The sequence below is a fragment of the Hirundo rustica genome, chromosome 5 (genome assembly GCF_015227805.2).
Source record: "Hirundo rustica isolate bHirRus1 chromosome 5, bHirRus1.pri.v3, whole genome shotgun sequence".
Taxonomy (NCBI): Eukaryota; Metazoa; Chordata; class Aves; order Passeriformes; family Hirundinidae; genus Hirundo; species Hirundo rustica.
In genome coordinates, this window is record NC_053454.1 from 59,011,533 (window position 1) to 59,033,041 (window position 21,509).

The window sequence follows — 21,509 nt, forward strand, 5'->3', positions numbered from 1 at the left end:
AAGCTGAGATCCCCAGTACACGCCTGGGCCCCAGGGTGGTGTCCAAGGTTTTTGGGCTCACCTGTGGAAGGAGGGGGTGTCCTACTCACCAGGGCAGTCCAGAGCAGGGGTGTCTCTGCAGGCCTGCTCACAGAGGAGAAGGTGAAGGTGTCCTTTCCCGCAGAAGGGCCGCAGCACTCCAAAGGCAAAACACCACGCTGCAGCAGCTGCTGCTTCCCAAGCAGGGTGAGATGTAACTCAGGACAGATGCACACACAGGTACAGCTGTGCTTCCAGTTTGGGAAAGCACCTCCTGATCCAATAGAGCCCCTTCTAAAACAAACAACCTACCAAATCAACTCCCTGTGAAATATTTTGGCTCCAAGATCAGGAGCTATTATTTCTATCAGTAATTAAGTGTTACCTCATAATGAGAAGACCTTCAGGATTTCCATCTGGAAATGGAATTAATACACCTTTTTCTTGTTTGTTTTCCTAGTCTAGGAAATCCACCCCTGGCTTGAGACAAATACAAATTTAAGTTCAAGACCATTCCAACTTCCCCTCAAACTCTGCTGATACAAGGCTGTGAATGTTGTTGAACTTCAGGAAATGTGAAATACAAGTTTTGCATAACAAAAGTTTAGCACAGAGAGCTCAGTACACCAGGCACTTCCCAAAGACGTGACACACTACAGCCTTTGCTTAATCCCATCCTCCTTGTGCCACACAAAACATGAAAATGTAACTACCGATACACCACAGCCACTCAGCATGAAAATGCAGAAAACGCCATTTCATACACACCAAAAGTACATGAAATATATCAGCCACGGCACCCCTTTCCTCTGTTAGGAATATACCCACAAGAACCCAGTACTCCACTGAAGGTCTCAATTACAAATGTAATTTTATTTAATTTATTCACTCAAACGGAATTTTCTCATTCCAAATCTTTACCGAAAGAGAGAGTAGTTAAATGCTTAGAAAAACCAGGAACTGCTCTAATAGGCAGCTAGAGAAATGTATGTATCAATACAGATATGGAATGTAAATTTCAACTCAGAGATCACAACGTACAAAGGAGATTTTTATGCAATACAGACTTACAAAACAATAACAGCTCTTTTCACAAATATTTTCACAGAGTTCTGCACAGCAATCTTGTAGAAAAGTAGATTTGTGCAACACCAAAATAACTTATTGTTCCTTAGTATAAATTATTTTTCATTTCCTAAAAGAAAGAGGTAATTTAATATGACTGGGCAGGATCCGACTAGACTTGGTGGTAGCAAAATACAAAAGACATTGTTGCTATAGGCAGAGAAGGAATATGGTATGTGCTACAGTATTGCAGGGGCATGTTCTGATGAAAAGAATGAAAAAGTGGCCTGCAAATCTTGTGCTTCTGCCGCTGGATAGGGGCTGTGCACCAGGAAGCACCTGCTGCTTCCCTGCTTTCACAGTCAACCAGCAGAAATGTGCCTGGGAACTTGCCCCTGCTAAAAAACACCTGCCTCTGTGGGCTTCTGCTTTGAAGCCTTCAAAATGAGCCTTTCTGATTTCGAGGAACAATCCACATTTTGGTGTGCTTCGAAGGAGATGCCAGCTAGGAACTAAAAAGGATTCACACTTGATGTAACAAAAACTCCATTCCCGATTTCTCTCATAACTGCACAAAACATACAACTAAAAAAAGAACTAATCGCCTAGCCCTAGAAACATGCTTGAAGAGTAACATTGATGGAAATGATTTGCAAAGTTTAATATTACATTAACCATAATTTAAATAGTAACCCTTGATTCCCAGAAACTTCAGTGCTGATGTAGTACAATCATTTGGAAAAGTACGAGACAAAGCGTGGTACGGATAGCACGGATTAAAATTCCCCCAATACCATAATTAATTTCCGTTATGTTAAAATCATATATTCCTCAAGGTTACAGGTAAAGCTTCAGATGGAACATCTGTTTCTTCATAATATAGCTAGAATGTGAGTTTTAACCATCTTTACTTTAGGTTTTGTTTACATACAGGGATCAAAATAGATTTCTCATTGTGACTAAAAATATAGAATTTTTTTTTTTTTTAACTACAGAACCCAGCAGCTGGTTTTCTGCTTCTTTACCCTTCCCCCAAAAAAGTCAAGCGAGGTCTACAAAAATAGCAATTAACTTTAAAAAATAGGTTGCTTCTTCCAGCAAATTTAAGTTACATTCAGATGTAATAGAAGTATTTATAAGGAACCGTGTGGCGGCTCGACCCCGAGGGAGGCGGTGCTGTGCGCAGCTCCCTCCTGGCCACGGCTGCTCCTGTCAGTGCTTGTCCCGGCCTCTGGGAAGGTCAGTACCTGGTTTGGTACTCGTGGTGCCAGCGATTGAAATCATTGTAAAAAACCACGATGCTCCCGGACGCCATTCCAGTCATTATACACCTGAGGGAAGCAGATTTACGCATCAGAAAACGCGCAAAGCACCGCGCAGCCGTTCGTGCGGTCGGCCTGAAGCTACGCCTGAGAGTCGGACAACAGAACTGTTCACCTGCATCCCTGCCCTTGCAAGGCCACTTAAGATTGCCCAGAATTCTTCCTTGGCTGGTTTTTGCGGGGTATTGGAGAGGGTATGAAGCCCAGGTGTAGCAGCTAAGGGAAGGAAGGCCAGGAGAAGCGTTCATTTCAGTTTCGGCTCCCCCAGTGAAGCACATCTACACGAAGGAACTGGGTGTGGGCACAAGCCTGCAGTTGGAAATACTAAAACTGAAGGCTTTGATTGTTTTGGAAGCTCCTGAAAGCATTCCCTGGGCTTTCCCAGTGAGACACTCTTCCTTTCTGAATTCCTTACCTTTGGCCTGCTACTGGAAATCACTTAGATGTGTTTTAAAAACCATGACCCTGACACAGTAAAAAATCACAAGAGTTTCTGGACCATCTCCTCTACAGTCTCAATAAAGTATTACAAAAAACAGAATTATAAGGATGTACAAAATTCTGGCATTTTGGGGAAAAATAGCCTTATAAAATAAAAAGATTCAGAGTAAAAGTCTGCAAATCTTTTCTTCAAAATAAAGGGTAAGTATGAGATCATCAAAACATTGCATTTTGACAGGATCACCTATTTCATGTCAACAGTACCATTTCAATTGTTTTTTCTATTACGTTAAAATGTCTTTTTGCACACTCTCAAACACATTAAATTCATGTATACCAAATAAATAACTCTGAGTAACTGCCTGTAATTAATCAGTAAGTACTCAGAAAAATACTCTGAGTAAATCTCTTCCTTGTCATCCAACCCAAAATTGGATATATGTTCTTAACTCGAGGGCATGGATAAATTTTTCTATGTCCATATTAAATTTTAGTTCATTAACACATCATGAATTACAGTTTAAAGATTCTCTATATGCAAAATTTCCAAGGTCTAAAATTCAACAGCTGTAACTCCAGTTTTTGAAATGTATTTAACAGCAAGGGCTTTTTTTAATGGAAAACTGCTTCATCCAAAATGCCAACATTCTCTAATTATGCTTATCAAGAAGCTGTTCAGTGTTTCATTGAAGTCCACAGGTTTTACCAGTCTGGATTTTTTAAAGTTCACTTTGTGTAAGTTTTAGAAACATAGATAAAAATTTTAAAGACATTCAGTATGGACTTCAGTAAGTGGAAGCCTAACAGCCTCAGCTTTACTGGATAATGTAGACAACCCTAAGGGATTTAGGGGACAAATCTTGAAAAGTACACAGAAACACCATTTAGTAAATACACGACAGCAAATAAAATCCTGGCCTGAAAGCTAAAGGTGTACAGATGAAATGGGAAACCTCCATCTTATAATCAAACAATATTTCTGCAATAAAAGCACTGAACCGTTGTTAAGTACAGCTGCTTTGGCAAGTGTGATGTGAAAATGCAGTAAAAATGTTAACTGGTCATCTTCAGCAGGAGTGTTCAGAAAGGGTCATGCTGTATGTGGATAAAATAACTTTTCTAGAACTGAGAATGACTCTTTGCTTTAGCAAATATATGGATGTGTGGAAGGAATCTTCTTGTGCTGTTCTATCTAACAGTCTATCCAACTGTTCTATTTTTAACATGAAAGTCTGGAATTAGGAATGTGATTTGTCTTGTAAGTGAAAGAAAAGAGATGAAAGCACACATGTAACCTTCCACCTCCATGTGACCCACACTGTACATTGGTGCAGACCAATAATTCAGCCTATCTTGAAAGTCTGCCAAAGTAAGATTTTCTCTTCAGTCCCCAAAGAGCTGAAATCCTGAAAAAATTATCTGCCCTAAATATAACATGTTACAAAAAAAACTTTTGCCAGCACAGAATTGTCAAGATAATCACCAGGAAGGACCTGTGACCCACAGAAAATCACAATCAAAACAACAACAAACCCACAATTTAATTGTAAATATATACTCCCCAACACTCTTGTCCAAACCAGACTTTGGTCTCACCTTTGGTCGTAAGACAGGGCCATGGATCGGATTCCAGCATCGCACCCTGGGTAAGCAAAGAGGCGTTTGAGGTCCCACACCTGCCAGACCATGACAAGGCCGTTGTCTCCACCTGTGAGCAGATACTGTCCATCCCGACTCAGCTGAATGGCCTGGGGGCAAAGCACAGCCAGATTTGTCAGATAAATGTGTGTGCTGCTCTTACATCCCCACTTTTCCTTGCAATAAAAGGTTTCATATTGGTAGCTGAATGTGCAGGGAGACTTTGATATCAACACAAGCTTTTGTTATTACTGTTATGTTACTTCACCCAGCAAGAGAATTAATGCTGTGGTGCACAAATCTCCAGTACATTAGATGTCAGTAGTTAAGTCTCACCTGACCTGTGATTTATTCCATGTTCCAAATATCCAATATGAGGTCAGCTAAAGAAATTTACTCCTCTAATTAGCTAGATTTACAAGATGCAGCAGCACTGGAATTAAAATACAGCACCTGACATTCCCCCAAGGGTCTTTAATACCAGCCTAGCAGAAGCTGAATGTTGACAGGAACTGAACTGTTATACGAATCACTAGAATTAAATTAGACTAGCACTTTTAGATTCCTGCACTGGATCAATAAAATGATGATCCACCTCTCTTAACAGAGACACTGTTTCCTCTCATCATCCATCCTGAAACTGTCTCTGAAAAATCCAATGGCATATACCCTGTTTTGTATGCATCATGGGGACTGATGGCTTGTATTTGAAATCTTTATTTGGGAACCAGATCACGAAGAAAGATGGGATATCACTGCTTTTCAGAGTCAAGTCTTATTCAAACAGAAATCTTCAATCTATTTTAGTATTTCTTCTGTGCTACTGGAAAAAAAAAATCAAGATACATACTGAATACCCAGAAGAATAATTTTCCTTCTTTACTTGATGACTGTATCAGATGATACTATTAGATATTCAATGGACAGGATTCAGGAGAAATCTTTCTTAAAGGAGGGATTTTAACAGTGTAAATAAGCCAAAATGGGTCTTAAGAGAACTGAACTTGAAATTTTATTAGAGCAAGTGCTAATTTATGGGGTGAGAGAGACCATGACCCATCTAGCCCAGAGGTCTATTCCCAACAAAGGCAGCAGGATATGCTGCCAGCCTGGTCAGTACACAGCCCTCTCCCCCTGTGCACCCGAGCACCCAAAATCACTGGATTAAGAAGATCAGAAAGTTCCTGTTCCCTTTAGTAGCTATTTATGGAAATGCTGCCCATGAATTTTCTTAATATTTTTTTGAGCATGTTGATGCCTTCTGAGAGGGGCAAGAAATTGGCAGAAATTTACCACAGGTTTATTCCCTGTTCTGAGGTGATCCTACCAGTTTCAGTGAGTACCCCATAGGTTTCATATTGTGGAGTTTCCTGAATAACAGTTCTCCATTCACCTCAGGCATTGCCTTCATCACTCAGTAAACTTTCAGCATTCCTCACCCAAAAAAGCATTGAATGAAGCTGGTTCCCAACACCAACCCTTGGAAGACTCCATGACTCACTTTTCTCACAGCATGTAAGCATTTTTCTACGTAAGTCTCAGTAATTACTACTACAGAAACCCTGAGGAGGATAAAAACTTCATCTGAAAGGAGGCTCTTGCCCTGCTGCTGTGCAGAAAAGAAACGTAAGCAGTAGAGAACACCAGGCCCTGGTTTCATAGCCTCATCCTCCAACTGTCCAGGAAAACTGAAAGGTCCACAGCATTTTCCAAAGAAACAAAACCAAAAAGTTGATGGATTCTGTCATGTGGAATGACATCAGTGTGAGCCACCAGCACGATCAAGACCCTTGAAACTACATTTTGGACTTTGATTAATAATTCCAGTAAGCCCAAACCTTTCCTATGCTCTCTTTCTGTTTCCAGGCGCATCTTCTCCACTCTCTTTCTGACTTTTGCACCCCAGGTTGACATCTGCTTTCTCTTCTCTCCTCTTCCTCTTCCCCTCTCCTCTCCTCTATTTGTCCACAATACTCAGCACAGGAGCAGCCTGTGCTTGGTTCTGTTCTTCTTTCTCCTCTGCTTCCTTATCAGTTCTTCCCTTTCCTTGTCCAGGGTCACAACCATCACATTTCTTGCCATGGATCTTTTGTGCACCTCTTTGTGAAGGATGATTGGTTGCAGGGAAAAACTGCATCCATGGCCTACAGATGTTCAGTACAGAATACGGATATTAAGCATTATCTACAAATGCGTTTAACCTAAGGTTTCTGAGTCGACTAAATTTGGGCGGCCTTTCAATGCAAAACACACCCTTCACATCAGGATTAGTTTGTGGTAAATTTCAGCTGGCCCAGCTTCTCAAGAGAATGATGTAAGAATGGAGGATGTTCAGAGCAGTGGCTTTTAAATTCCATAAACACACTCTCTACAAAGAGATTCCTTTTGACTACAACACTGTCACAGGAAGGCAAGGACATTGCCTCAAGATGATAGTCTACAAGCAAAATTCCAGCTCAGAGATTTAAGTTCAGGAAACAGTAGAAAGAACTGAAGATGGGATTTTGCAAACATCTCTCTGCTGAAGTCTGTAATTATTTTGGCACTTGCAGTCTCTGCTTATACAGGTTTGCAAATATGCGAAACCTTTTACGTACCTCAGGAAAAGGTACGTAAAGGAAGGAAAAGGAAGTTTAGGCCTTAACATAGAGAATTTATAGCACACGCACCACAAAAAAAACCCAGAGAAACTATAACACAGAGACGTTACGTTCATGCAACACTGAAGTGTTTATACAGACTGCTGACAAGCCTAGAAACCAAAATATACAGTGTGTGTAAGATACTGCTTTGTGAGCAGCAGTAACTGAAGTCAGACATATTGCACATCTGTATTTTTTGTATTGCTGCACTCCATTACTGTGATGCCAAATACATCCTGTAAGAATTATACGATGTGCGACACTTAGATTAAGATAGAGCTTCTATATTATGTTATAAATTTTGAGTGTTTACTGCAACAACTTCCAAGGAGTCAGAATGGATCACATTGCTGGAATTTTATTTCACACAATAACTTTAAAAGGAGTGTAATTGGAACACAAACGTACACTGTAAACAAAATGTAACACTGAGAAAAAAATATATATATTGTAAACCTATTCCAGCTGTGATTTGAGATGACAAGATGACAAGACATACATGTAATTTTAGACACAATAAAGCAGAACTGGTAGAGTTTTTCCAACCACATCTAAGTATGGAAAACTGAATACTAACAAAGATTAGAATTGAGTATTCTGAGTTGAAGCTTCTCCCTCTCCCACCAAAAAATAAATGTTCCAACCTTCCATGACTGCTGCTATCAGAAACGTGCTAAGCACCTTGAAAGCACACACACAAGGAGCTTGAAAATTCTAATTTAGAGGCTGTCTTCGAAGAGTAAAGTAAGAAAGGGGCAGAAAACAAACTGATAAGACTGAAAATTATCTAGAACTAGCACGCACTGAGTGGATGATCACGAGCTCTAACTAACCACGCAAGTATTAAAGAGATTATTCATTAGAAGCAAAAATCAATAAGGGGTAGTTTTCCTCTCTATAGCAATAGCAGCCTCCTAAGGGTATTTCCAAATTGCAATGAAGACCGTGACAAATAATTATTTGGTACACTTATAAAATTCAGCTGATGAAAATCCATTAACCTTATGGTCATGGTTCACTTGAATTTTATACTTGAGGCTTTTACTGAAGAAATGCTTTATTAAAAGGCAAATTAAAGCCATTAATCTTTAACTCTTCCACTACCTGCATCATGCAGTAGGTTTTGCCGTCTTCTGATTAAATAAAGTACAGGCTTTGAACCCTTACTAATACCTATGCAATTTTACTAAGTCATTCGCTTGTCATGAAGACAAGATGTTGATTTATTTAATTTTTATTGTTTATAAATAAATTACTCAACCACTTGCCTACATATATAAACATGAAGGGATGAAGGAATGAATGAAGGGATGAAGGAATGAATGGAAGAAAAAGGTGACCCTGTCAACATTTCAGTTTCATGATGCTCTCTTCAAGAATTAACAAACGAAAGGATGCCTTTACTACCAAGTACACCACCTGGTATAGAGGACGACATGAATCAATTTTACTGTTCTGTTTTTCCCCAGCATAGTTTATCTGCAATTCTGCTAGGTATGAAACTGAAACAACTCTGCAACTAATCTTTCTCACAACATGAGCTTCAGACTCTCAAATAATCCCCAAAGCGCACAATTTCAGCAATGTTCTAAAAGCTGCACTTCTGACTTGTATTTCCCTGGAAAGTCTCAAAACTTTGCACAAATCCCTTTTAACTTTTCAGATTTTTGAATGGCAGTGCTTTGTAAAAAGGCAGAGCTGACACTGTGACAGCCCTGGCTTACAGCAGCAGGAGTCTTGTGGGTACTTCCACATTTCAAAACAGAATCAGGAAAGGAAAATAAATTGGTTCCTCTGGGTGAAACAGCATACAGTCTTTGTTTAGGGTAAAATAACTTTACCTTTCAGAACAAGCAGACTATTTAGAGTTAAAGGTATTCATTAAGATATCTAAACACTACATGGTAGATGTACTGTGATATGCCTAAGCTCCACTGAGCAATACAGTATTTAAAACAAAAACAGGTGGAAAGCATTGATTAGAGCCTGAATTTCCCCAGAGGGTCTGAATTTTTTCTGGCAGTTTTCTAACACAAGAATATAAGAAAGAAAATCAGAATGTTGATCTCAACGTCACTAGTGAAAACTGCTACTTTTGCCGACAGTGTCCTGAAATACCGGCCCATAATGACACAGGAAAACCGAAGCTTTTACATTACAAGTTCCACACTTATGACCTTTTCCTTCCTTGTCCTATCCTCCCCAAGCAAAAGCCAATGAGGAGAGTTTGTCAGCAGAGCCCATGGGTAGGTGCTATTCATTTTAAACGCCCCACTTTAATCATGCAGTTGCCATTCTCCTTCAGCGATGATGTAGTGCAGAAGCACTGGCAGAGACGCTGTAGGTTGTTTAAGCCTAAAGCTCAGCCGAGACCACTGGGAGAGAAAGAAAACAAAACAAAACAAAATAAACCCCAAACCCCTCTACAAACATAATTCTGGCCCACAGAGAGCAGAACTTCCATTGCCTCCAGCAACATTCCTAAAGCTGTGGGTACTGACTGAAACACTACAGAAAGTGTTTTAGCCGGCAAGGGATTTCTAGATATTTTACAGATTTGCTGGCCTAGCTGACAACATAATCACAACTGAAAGTGACAGATTATCAACATTATTAATGTAAAAAGAGAAAACACTGTGATATGGTCTTGCTTTATGGAAGGAACTCTGGGATGAAGGGTAGGCTGAAAATCTCAGAAGTATTTGTACAAGGACAGCCAAAGGTACAATTTCAGGGAATTGATGCAAAAATCTACATTAATTTGGAAAAATGGCTGGGGACAGAAATATACACATTCCTACTTCACTTCCCCAGCCTCAAACCTGCACTTGTGGCTGCCACAGAACACAGAAGTCAAACACTCCCTAACCCCAGCAGGCTGCACTCTCACTGTTATTTCTGCATACTCCACCACCAGCACAGCTGACATTTTGAATGGATGACATAGGGATACTGGATTAACAGAGCACAGTACATGATAGGAGTTTTAGAAGGTTTTATGTGGAATATACTGAACTGTACCAGAAACTTCAGTGCTAATGAGGCGGTTCCATACAAATAAAGTGCAAATAATGAAGATCAAAATTCTTTAAAATACATTGACACATTCTTCAATCTTTAGTATGGAAGAAAGTGCTCACAACTTTGCACAACAGCTGAAAGAATGCAAGTAATTCTGTAAAACATGACAGCAGAGAGGGATTTTCTTCCTGACACGTGTAATCCAAATAAAGGAAAAACTTTTGAGAGTATTCAACTCAAAAGAACATTGGAAATCCCAGCGGCTGAGTTCCTGGGATCTTCCATCAGATCACAAAAATCAGCTTGGAGGTGTGGTACTGCAGTACAGCTGGCAGCTTCTGTTCTGTTTCATAGGTACTATTACACAGGAACTGTCAAGAGACCTTCATTTTGTATTATGACATAATTTTCATAAAGCCACAAGCTTAAAATGCCTCCTGCATAGTTATGGACTTGCTCCATGTCTGTTTCAGCTAAAGATGTGGAACTCTGCTGCCTGCTTAGCAAATGCCAAAGACCTTCAAGTGTTGAAGTTTAGACATATCCCTATAAAATTCCTGGAGTTCAGCACAACACACGCTAGCTGAACCAGGATGCAGGAACACAGTCAGAGATGCCAAAAGAAAGGGAAAACTAACATCCAAAAGAGCACGTCCACTGACCTCCTGCCTTCAGACTCAAAAGTAAAGATGCAGCACAGCCTCTCCTGGTCAGCAATTAGTAATATTTGTATTCTCCAGCTCAAGGAAATGCCTACACAGTATGCCTTATTTTATGAACAGAGTTATTTTACAGCTAAAACTGTAAGAAACTCCTCCTAATGTTATTAAGAGTACACGGTCCCCTTAAACTTTTTCAGAATGGTGCTATGCTATGGTCTGGTACCATGTATTTATGGTCTAGCCATAGAAAGAGTCTCCACACAACTCCAACACTTACAGCTTTTCCCCATGGAGCTGACAGCACACATTTGAGGACACTCACCCTTATCTTGTCATCTGTTTCCATAGTGGCCTGCAGTCTCCCATTCACACTGAACACACAGAAGAGGCCGTTTTCATAATATATGACACAGTGGCCTTCTCTGGAAGCTTGAATAAGTTTTGGTCTCAGGCAGCTTTCGGGACCCTGTAATCTTTCAGGACCTTCTAACGTCCTCAGTAGATCTCCATTCATAGAATGTATGAGACATGGTCCTTCTAGTGAGACAGAATAGGATCTCAGGTTATTGATTTATACACTCAATTAAAGACATCATTTTTCAAACAATAAGTCATGGCTTCTACTTAAATAATCACTATTATACTACTTTACAATAGTTGTTATCATGTTTAGGTGAATTGCCTATGACTTTAAGGGTGCCAGACATTAAGATAAACAGCTTATCCCTTAAAAGCTTTGCATTAAGGTATTTTAGAGCACCTAGATTGCCTTTTGTGGATTTTCTTTTAAAGCAGGTAGCAGTTAATTTTGAGAGTTAATTTTGAGATTATTTAATTTTAAGATTATTTAATTTTGAGATTATATAATTTTGAGTAATTAAACATACTGATTAACCTTGAAAGGAGATTTTCAAAACACAAAAACAGAGCTAAGAGCAATGAATTTACATATGTAGGTATTCTACAAGTGTATGTTCTCATATTAGGACTCCAAGCCATACACAACCCACGAAATATTTGCCTTTTTAACATATCTTGACAAATACCTGCTTTGCACATAAGGCACATGAATTCTCATGGCTAACACAGAAATGCACACAGGTACAGACCATGAGTACACCCAGTTCTGAAGAAGTGTCTCTGAGTAGCTACTTTAGAAACACTAAAGTAGAAAGATACTAATTCCAAGAATTTTACAGTTAAAAGTAATTGTGGACAATTAAACAAATAAGAAAATTATAAAGAAGATCCACAGAATCAACACTATTCTTTATAATCTGCCTGCTAAAAGCACATCTTTGAGAACACAAATGGAGCACATTAGAGGCTTTGCAGCCAAGCTGAAAGAGCCTGAACAGCATTACCAGTAGTGTATACACACCCTTCATCAAACAAACAGTCCAGCACATTTCTCTTTCTCTCAAAACTATTTTTTGTTTTCCCTTTTTGAGAAGTTATCTGTGACAGCCACTCTTCACCATCCTGGCTCTCAAAGCCTGTATCCCACTATGCTATATGCAACTACACACTGGATAAACAAACAGAAATAGCAATCAGGAGAGAAACTGATGTGGTTGCCTCTTCTTATAAATGTCCAAACAAACCAGTTTTAACGTGTTTAAAGTTGAAATTCCATAGCAACTAAAAACAAGGTTAGAAATAAAACCACCATGAAGTTTATAAACTCTGCCACCTGAGACTATATTCCTCTTGGCATTAGGATTATAACTTCACGAGAAAGGAATGACAGGAGCTACCTTACCTTTTGAACCACTTATTACCAGGCCAAGCTCAGCACAAATGGCAGCACAGGTGATCTCATAGTCGTGTCCTGTCAGAACAGCTCGAGGAGTTGCGAAATCACCTTCAGTGAAAAAACAATAAAAGCAATCCTTGGTTACAATCTATTCCCAAAATCACTGCTTTCCATCACTGAAGCACCTTCTGTTTGCTTGCTCTTTGACTTTGTGTTGCTTACAAATCACTTCAATGCTCCTGTTTGCATATGGGAGTGTTGTACTCCTACCTGTGCAGTGCAGCAGCAGCACTCTGCCTGCATATTTACTAACACGCAGTAATATGAGAGTCAGGTGTGCAGTAAAACCAACCACAGTTGGATTCCCCCCACCTCTGTCGCCCCCTCTAACTTCTGTTTTGTGGAGGGAGAGATTTAAGTCAGTTACTATCCTTTCCTACAACAGGCATTAGTAAATGCAAGTATCACTACAGTGGCTGTCAAGAGAAAACACCTAAAGTGCCCAAAGATGAAGGAAAATTTCCAGTGATTGATTTTATTTTAATCTAGTAAGTGCTGAAACCTCAGCCTGAACGCTAGTTCTTTGCAAGAAGTGGAGCTTGGACCACAGTCAATATGAATTTCCGATGAATTTGCAAAAAAGTCCAACTCAAACCCAGCATTAATGCTCCTATTATACATTTCCCTGCTACAGGAACTGTAATTTTTTTTTGTTTTTTTTTTTGTTTTTTTTGTTTTTTTTTTTTTTGTTTTTTTTTTTTTTTTGTTTGTTTGTTTTTTGTTTTGTTTTGTTTTGTTTTAATAATCAAACATGCGGATACAATAAAAAAAGAAGAATTGTAAAACTGGCACATTAAAAGGAAAAACCATTATTCTCCAGGTTAAGGCAGAGAAAGGGTAAGCAAATGCTATAAAGCTCTTTAAATATTTTTATAACTTTGCTCACAGGTGATTCACAGCTCTCTTCAAGAGTGGTGGCATTTCACAAAAATCATGAAGTTATTTTTGTATTACCACATAATTAGCTCATTCACAACATTCTACAAAGCACTTAAACTCCAAAGGATGTTTCTTGGGCAATGCTGTCATGTAGTTTTCAGAAGGTTTAGATGAGTTTTTAAGCAGCAGGGAATAATTTCACTTTACAATGAATGATGACATGTGAGACACCAACAAGGCAGTAAAGCAGTGGTAAAATGAACTTTTTTTTTTTCACTTTAAAAAGGGGAGATGGTTTTACAAAGACACAGAGTAATACTGGGACCAATTGACTCCATCAGTTACTAAATTAGCATCAATCAAATTACATTTGGGGTTGTAGATTTTAGAAGATAAACCCAGCGTATTGTCATTAATCTGCCCATGTAGAGCAGCACCAGCAGTACTGGTACTGAGAGTTACTAGAAATCATGGAGCTATATTTAAAGGATAGCTTCTCAGACCCTGCATGTGTACTCTGAGAGACTTCTCTGCAAAAGACGTGTGAGATCTGGGCTTGCATAAATATTTTCACCCACTTATACCACCTCCAAAAACATTTGTACAGCTGCCATATTCCAGTGGCTTTTAAATAAAGGTCGTAATCTCTGACAAAGTCTCAAACCAAAAATCTTGACCCTTCAAAATTTGATTTATTCTGCAGTTACTATTACAATTTGTATCAACAATACAAAATCTTGGCAAATATATAAATTTATTTCCTCTTAAATATAGCCACCAACATTATATATGTGTGTGCATACATGTACACACCCAGGCATGTATGTTGCCAGCATTTTAAATGGGAATATGCTTTGGAGCAACTTGCTGAATTGTCCTAATCACTTAAGAAACTGTCACTAGATGCTGTCACTTTCGTTTCATATAATGTTTAAAAAACCAGACTCAAGCCCAGGAAGTATGGCAGACAGTTCAGGAGCATAGGAAAAAAAAACCCCTCTCAACAAATTAGAAGCATAAGGGTGGATTTAATGACCTCTAGGTACTTCTCAGGTGGCTGATCCTGTGAATTTTGCTCACAAACCTTCCAGAGCAAAGTTGCTCTATTGAACTTTGCTCCTCTAAACAGGGGCTGGGCACCTAAGATTCATAAATGAAATCTATGTAGCCAAGCCACAAACCTGCAGTTTTAGGGGGAAAGGAACAGCAACCATAACAGTCTATCCAGTAACAATTTAATGTTGCAGACCCCATTATTTCTCCCTGTCGTGCCCAAGCCCTAAAACGTGTCAGCTTAGTGCATTTAAAGTTCTTAGTTCATTTTCTTTTAAATGAGTTGCCTATGTTTGCAAAATTTTAGAATTCTGATTTTATTGCTTTCTTCTGCTGTCAGAAATTCAATTAACACATACTCGCATAGATCAGCAAGGAATCAATCTAATTATACCCTTCACAACGCAACTTTTAAAATCAGAGAAGTTTTAAATACACAACAGCACAGGAGGTAATGAATGTAAGATGCTGGAGTTAGAAGCACTTATGCTAAGCAATACCTGAATGAATTATTAGGACTAGCAGATAAACAAAATCATGAGAGTAAACTTATTGCTTACAGCAACTACATTATTATGGGCTTTATCTGCATAAGGCTGTCAGCAACTACATCCATTAAATGCAGATAAGACTCTTAAATCAAGAAGTAGAAACTGAGCATATATATATATATATATCTCACAGTTCACAGAAAATAAAATTGCCTAAGTAACACTTGTAGTATTTTCAGAATTTGGACGACTTCAAACATAACAGAGTATAAATTTACAGGTGGAAGGATCAGTGCTCCATGGATTGTATCTACTGTTTCCCAAATTATATTTGAAATATACACTAAAACAAAAAGAAAAATAAACAAAAGACCCAACCCAAACAAACAAACAAAGAAGAAAACTAAGTAGTATCTTTAAAGTCCTTAGGATTTCAATAGATACTGTAAAAGAAGAGTCTTGTGAAAAGTCAGGCTGACTCCTTTGATAAGAATGTCAAGTATTTAGGGGTTTCCAAGCCTCTGATTTCCCAAATAATGGGGTCAACTTAAAAGCTGGTCATAGAGCAGAACAGATTTCTTTAAAAGCTTTTAAACTGTTATTGCTTCAAAAGATTGTCATGGTTTTCAATAATGCAAAGAGAAAATTTTATTTTGTTGCTGGTTTAAGGGGCACCACTTCAAACTTTTCTAAATTGTTTTAGGAGAACAGACTTGCAGAGCCTTTTGAAAAGCTAGGGAAGTGACTTCAAAGGGAAGAGAGTCTTTGTCTGCTAAGCAGGTTTACGACCACTGATGCAAACCCTAAGTAAGGGCTGAAAAGAATACTCAGAGAATCTTTATGGAGATCCTTAAGGAAGATGAACAAGTCAAATGAAATTAAAGATAGTTCAAATCCTAGCACTAATAACCAGGACACAATAGTTTTACGGATGTGCTTTTCTCAGTGTAGGATATAGTGATATCCTCAGACTATCCCATCACTGGATCTCTGCTTGGAGCTGAATGCTGCTGTAACATTCTTAATGCCACATTCACATTGCTACAAATGCCATCAATGATTTATTTAAGTCACAGAAGGCACACATAAACTTTCTTTCAACCAATGGACAGAATACTTTACCTTTGCAACGACCATTCAAATTATTTCAAAAGAACTCACCTACATTCCAATAAATAGTTTCTGCAAAGCTGTTTTCCCACAGAAAATAACATAAAATATCACTCTTACTTAAGTGTCTAAAGTACATTTTAAATCATGAAATTCAAGCTTCAGAAGATAAAAGAGCACATGATATCATGTCAGCCTGTGGTGATATATCAGTGAAAAAATGTTAGGCTTTTGGAGACTATGTTTAAAAAGGAACAGTGGGATTACGGCAAAGTCAAAACTTTCTTCCAGTTTAATGACATCCAGAAGAAGTAAAGCCTTACTGGAGAGAACAAGAAATTGATTTGTATTACTGGGTCTCTCTCTGCTGTTTTTTTCAGCTCTGGTGATGTTACAATACAAAGCAGGATCATGACATTTTAAATCCATCAGCAAATTCCTGAAATGGCTGCTTTCTTTATTTTCAGCACTAAGCTGTAAAAGCTGAGCCAAACACAAGAATTTATTTGAAGAAAAATATCTTCCTCCAAAGAAACTAAATGAGAGATTAGCTAAAAAACTTACCTCACAATTAAATACAAAATTCTCTTCCTAATATTTATGGGTGAGATAATATTGTGCAACACATTAAAATATAAAATATTTGTGCCACTTTTTATGTTTCATACTGAGGAGATGGTTAATTATTATAAGTCACAGAGACTTAAACAGCCATTTCTAAATTATTCTCTGATTGCAGAGGCTGTGGGGCACTTTTAAATGGCAAATTAATTATGCAACTTTATGTCAATATAAAATCCAAATTAAATTAAGCATCAGTTAGTCTGTCTTTTTACCTATTTCCTGCAAAAGTGATTAAGTGCTTTCTCAGAATGATACATCAACCAAACCAAACTCTACATGTAAGGAAGGTCTTCTAAAATTAATTTTTAAAATTTCCCAACTTGGAAGTTGCTTTTAATGATTAAAAAATGAGGAAAACAATAAAAGGTTTGAAATAAACATAGGAAGTACAGATATATGTTCAGAAAATGGACATCTGGACAAAAATACTCTCAGCAAAATGTAGATAAATCAAGAAAACTACTTTGATGCTAAGGTCCTATGTTAGTCACATAGCAGGTTTCAGACTTTATTTACATTGAAGTGATAACTGTCTAATGTTATATAAAGTCTGTGCATTAACATTATTTACAGATCACAGAATCTGCCAAATGATTAGAAACCCGATTTCACTAGCACAGAAAGTTACCTGATGGATGAGGGATCCTACTTAAGTGATACCACGCAAAATCATTGAAGTATTCCTAAAGCTTCAGTTTGAATAATATTTTCTTTGTAAATAAGAATTTTTATATAAAAATATTATATTTTCATATCATATAGGAACTTCATTGTTGTCTGGTTCTTCACGTGACACTCCATCAGCATTTCCTCTTAATTCCTTTAAACTACTTCCCATCTGTTCAGACTTATTTTACCACAAAAAGTACAACCTTATGCCAAGAGGCAAGTTTCGGTTTTGTGAAAAAACACTTCAACCCTGTATCTTGTGAAAAAGGAACAACATCTTTGAACAATTTATCATTCTACCCTGAACCAAGGTCTAAACATGCAAAAATATGCACAGGAGATGCTATAGTTCGTTCAGTAAGGAAAAAAATACCTTAGATTTATCTTGCAGGATTCATTTCAGGGATTATAATCCAGGAGAGCTTACTGTATTTCCCTCAGTGTCACTCAGTGCAACAAGTGACCAACACTTATTCAGCATTAATGAGAGATTTTTCATACATGCTGTGTCACGAAAACTACGTTTCCAAAACAAACAGAATAAAGAAGAAGATCTAACAGGCCTTCATAAACTGGGTATTACAATTCAGACTTCAAAAGTCAATAATGCCCAGTCTCTTAATTCCTACACCATGTGCAACACAAAACTTTCTGGAACAGGTTCTCCCTCAATGGGGATTCATCTGCTCAAGTCCTGGAAGTCATTCAGCAGGACTCCTCCCACTGAACCCAGGCCTTTTTGAAGCCCCTGGAAAGTATCTGCAGGTGAATATTCAGGGTCAGAGTACACTATTATTTTAATATTTGCACCATCCCGACTTCATAAACTGTTACTCAAATGCCAGCTTTGAAGTTTTAGAATACTGTCATTTTTGTCTGATAATGTTCTAAAACAGGTTTATGAAGGGGCTTTTTTTTTTTGTTTATGCTAAAAAAATAAACTATTTTTTAAATTTTTCTCTCTTTTGGTTTATAGTACCATTACCTAGTGAGTTCAAGAAAAACAGACAACAAACCTAAACAGAAAAGGAAAAAAAAAAAAAAAAATCAAGCAATTATTTCAGTCAGAAATAGCAGCTACTGAGGAATTGTTGTAAGACAAACTAAGATAACTACATCTAGTTAAAACCTACATAGTATTTCATAACTTGGGCAAAATATAATCTGAGATAGGGGGTTTCCTATGATAATTACACTCAGTTTGGCACATTTTTATGATCTTTTTATTTCCCCTTATTAAACACATCAAAATATTTTTTTAAAGTCTGTGCTTGATCTATTTGATCACTTTTATAAAGGTAATTTCAAACCAATGCTACCACCAGTAGTATGCTGTACTGGAGAGATGCTTACCACCTTCACTTACCAGTGTAACTGGGAGTGCTGATGGAACACAGCAAGCTCAGAGAATACAGAAGTTATCTGTCTTCTTACAAGTAACTCTTTAAACCCAATACTTTTTCAGTGAGGCAGGCCATAACTCCAATATCTCCATGGTGCTAGTGCTTCTACTAGAATTTCAATCCAGAAACACTTTAAAAATAATTTCTCACCCAAGTCAGGATTATTGAATTGATCAAATACTTTTTATAACATTTATACTGTGATCTTATTCTAGACTATAAATTATCACAACTTCTGCACTCCTCTGTTCTGTCTTACACGGTATAGACTTTAAACTGAATGGTAATTTTTCTCAGCAACCAACCAAGGTAAATAAATGTGATGCATTAGTACATCACCCCACAACTCTGTATATGGTGCACATTAAGGTTGCACTCATTTACCATCTGAATATGATTCCTGTTACCACATCAACTATTAGTGGCAAGTCATAAATACAGCATCGTTTTTCCTGGAACTCAAAGGTCTGTGTTGCATCATGGAGCACTAAATACCTTTATCCTGCTGGAAATTTCATACAGTAACACCTGAAGGTGGATACTGCCAAAAAACCAGCACCCAAACTCCTCCTGCATTTCCAGTCTCAAAATACATACATCTTTGGTTGCCTCAAAACTTGCTCTACAATGCTTCTTTGAATTACTGATTGACAAGTCCTGAAACACAATCCCTTAGCCAGCTGAAAAGAAGGATGATAGAGGTGCTACACTTAATACTGTTGGACATACTTTTAGCCAAAACAAATATTTATGACACACAAACTTACGTGCTCATCACTACCACTGTGGCTATTTAGCTGCTTTCCAAACTATCCATGAACGCTATTCCAAGTTCTTTTCAATGAAGACCTTGCCCCCATGGGTCTCTACGACACGACTTTTGGCATTATATAAGTACAAAATCATTGCAGATTTCCACATATACCAGAATTCATCCACCTGTAATTCCTCATCTTTTTTCCAGCTTAAATATGTGGAAGGTAGAACCATCATTTTCATGTGATTTACAGAGTACTTGCAGGCCTCTGTACAATGAGGTTCAATGAGGCCTCAAACTCTTTGAGGTATCAATGTGTTACAGCTGAAAGAAGAAAGGACAGTGACCTTTTGTGGCTGCAGAATTTAAGGCTCTGTTCTAGATTCACGCAGATTGCCCCAGTCCTTGTTATCTGTGAAGCTACAGGGAACTGTGGGACCAGTTTCAGCATCAGGGGCTCTGTCCACTCAGTTTGCACGGGGCTTTCAAGGCTAACATTGAATAGCGCAATAAATGTTAGCTGAAAGAATATTTAGTGGTTGCTACGCCTTTCAAAAACACGTAAGGGATACTTTTTCCAAGCTTTGTGCATCCTCTCTATGATACGCTTTGTACTGAACTGGACTTGCAACACACATAGAAAAATGTAACACTGTGCTTTTTAAAGCCATTTATAGTAAAAAGAAAAAAGTACTCCATTTCTTTTTACGGTCCCGCTTAACAAAACACTCCTGACCTATTTCTGTTTCAGTTCCTATGTTGAACTTAAATTCACACTGTATTTTCTCATTATAATTTCAACAGAAAGGATAAAAATTATACTACAAATGAATTTTATTTTCGCCTCCAAAATGTGAATAGGTATTTTTAATTTTTTACTAGATAGTGCTTAGGATCCAGTCCTGAGATCAGCTTCAACTGGATGCCAGCAGATGGTGCTGAAGGACTCTGGCTCTACATACAACATTGCACTGTCCTGCCATTTTTGAGAAACAAAGAATATTTGTTACATCTGCAGTAAAACAATGTTACGATAATACTGAATTATTTACTGGCTATTTTTTTTTTTTTTTTTAAGAAGGGCTCACACAATAATGTATAATATGCGTGCAAGGGTAAAAAAAACAAGCGTTATTGAGCACCTAAAGGAGCATGTGCAGACTGTCCTAAAACTCAGTGCTGGAGCAACACTCTTTTCCTACCAGACTGACTTCAATGGACTATTGCCTTTATATCTGCAGCAATTTCAAACGTGTTTTAGTATTTTGAGGCTCTGCAAATTTTTAGCTACGGCGGTAGACAGAAAGTAACAGTAACAGGAGAATTTCCATTACTAATTAGCCTGATTAGTGATTTATGGACATTTTGATACTCCTGCTACTTAGCACGATAAACGAAAAAGGGAACACTAACAGGTAAGCTTTTTACAACTACTTCCCAATTCAATTTTTAAGAGAAGCTGCTGTTAAGGAAATTACTTTCAGTTTTTAAAAAATAATAATTAGAATTCTAAATAAATATTTATGCTATAAACATAGCATAATGTGGACCCTCATCTTTTTACTACCATTGGTTTTGAAATGAATTTTGAAAATAGAAGTCCAGGTCATGCAGACCTGGGAACCAAGATGTAGGTAAATTCAAGATGAGGATGAGGGGAAAAGGCGAAGAGGGTTTTTTTGGCTTCTGAATTAACAACAGACACATGACCTGCTTGAAATCAGTGTGTCTGTTCACTGTGTGCAGAGAGAAGCATCTGTGCAAATCCTCACAGAATTCAACTTTACAGGATTAGTTTGTCTGAGTACAAAGAAATTATAACCCATGACATTATTCTTCAATCAGCCAACACAAAGATGCTCCTCAGCATAAATCTCTGGTATAATTTCAAAGTTTAG

The 21,509-nt window shown here is 37.8% G+C and overlaps 1 protein-coding gene across 5 annotated transcripts in view; it reads right to left on the reverse strand.

The window, feature by feature from the left end:
* Positions 1-876: 876 nt before the first annotated feature.
* The window catches only part of LRBA (LPS responsive beige-like anchor protein), a 366,633-nt gene continuing 346,000 nt past the window's right edge, over positions 877-21,509 (reverse strand). For all 5 annotated transcript variants that reach the window (XM_040065850.2, XM_040065848.2, XM_040065849.2 and 2 more), the window contains 4 exons: positions 12,572-12,673; positions 11,132-11,346; positions 4,443-4,594; positions 877-2,414 (listed from right to left, as the gene is read on the reverse strand). In XM_040065850.2, coding sequence (XP_039921784.1) covers positions 2,324-2,414; positions 4,443-4,594; positions 11,132-11,346; positions 12,572-12,673 — 560 coding nt within the window. In that variant the 3' untranslated portion in view covers positions 877-2,323. The remainder of the gene's footprint in view (positions 2,415-4,442; positions 4,595-11,131; positions 11,347-12,571; positions 12,674-21,509) is intronic.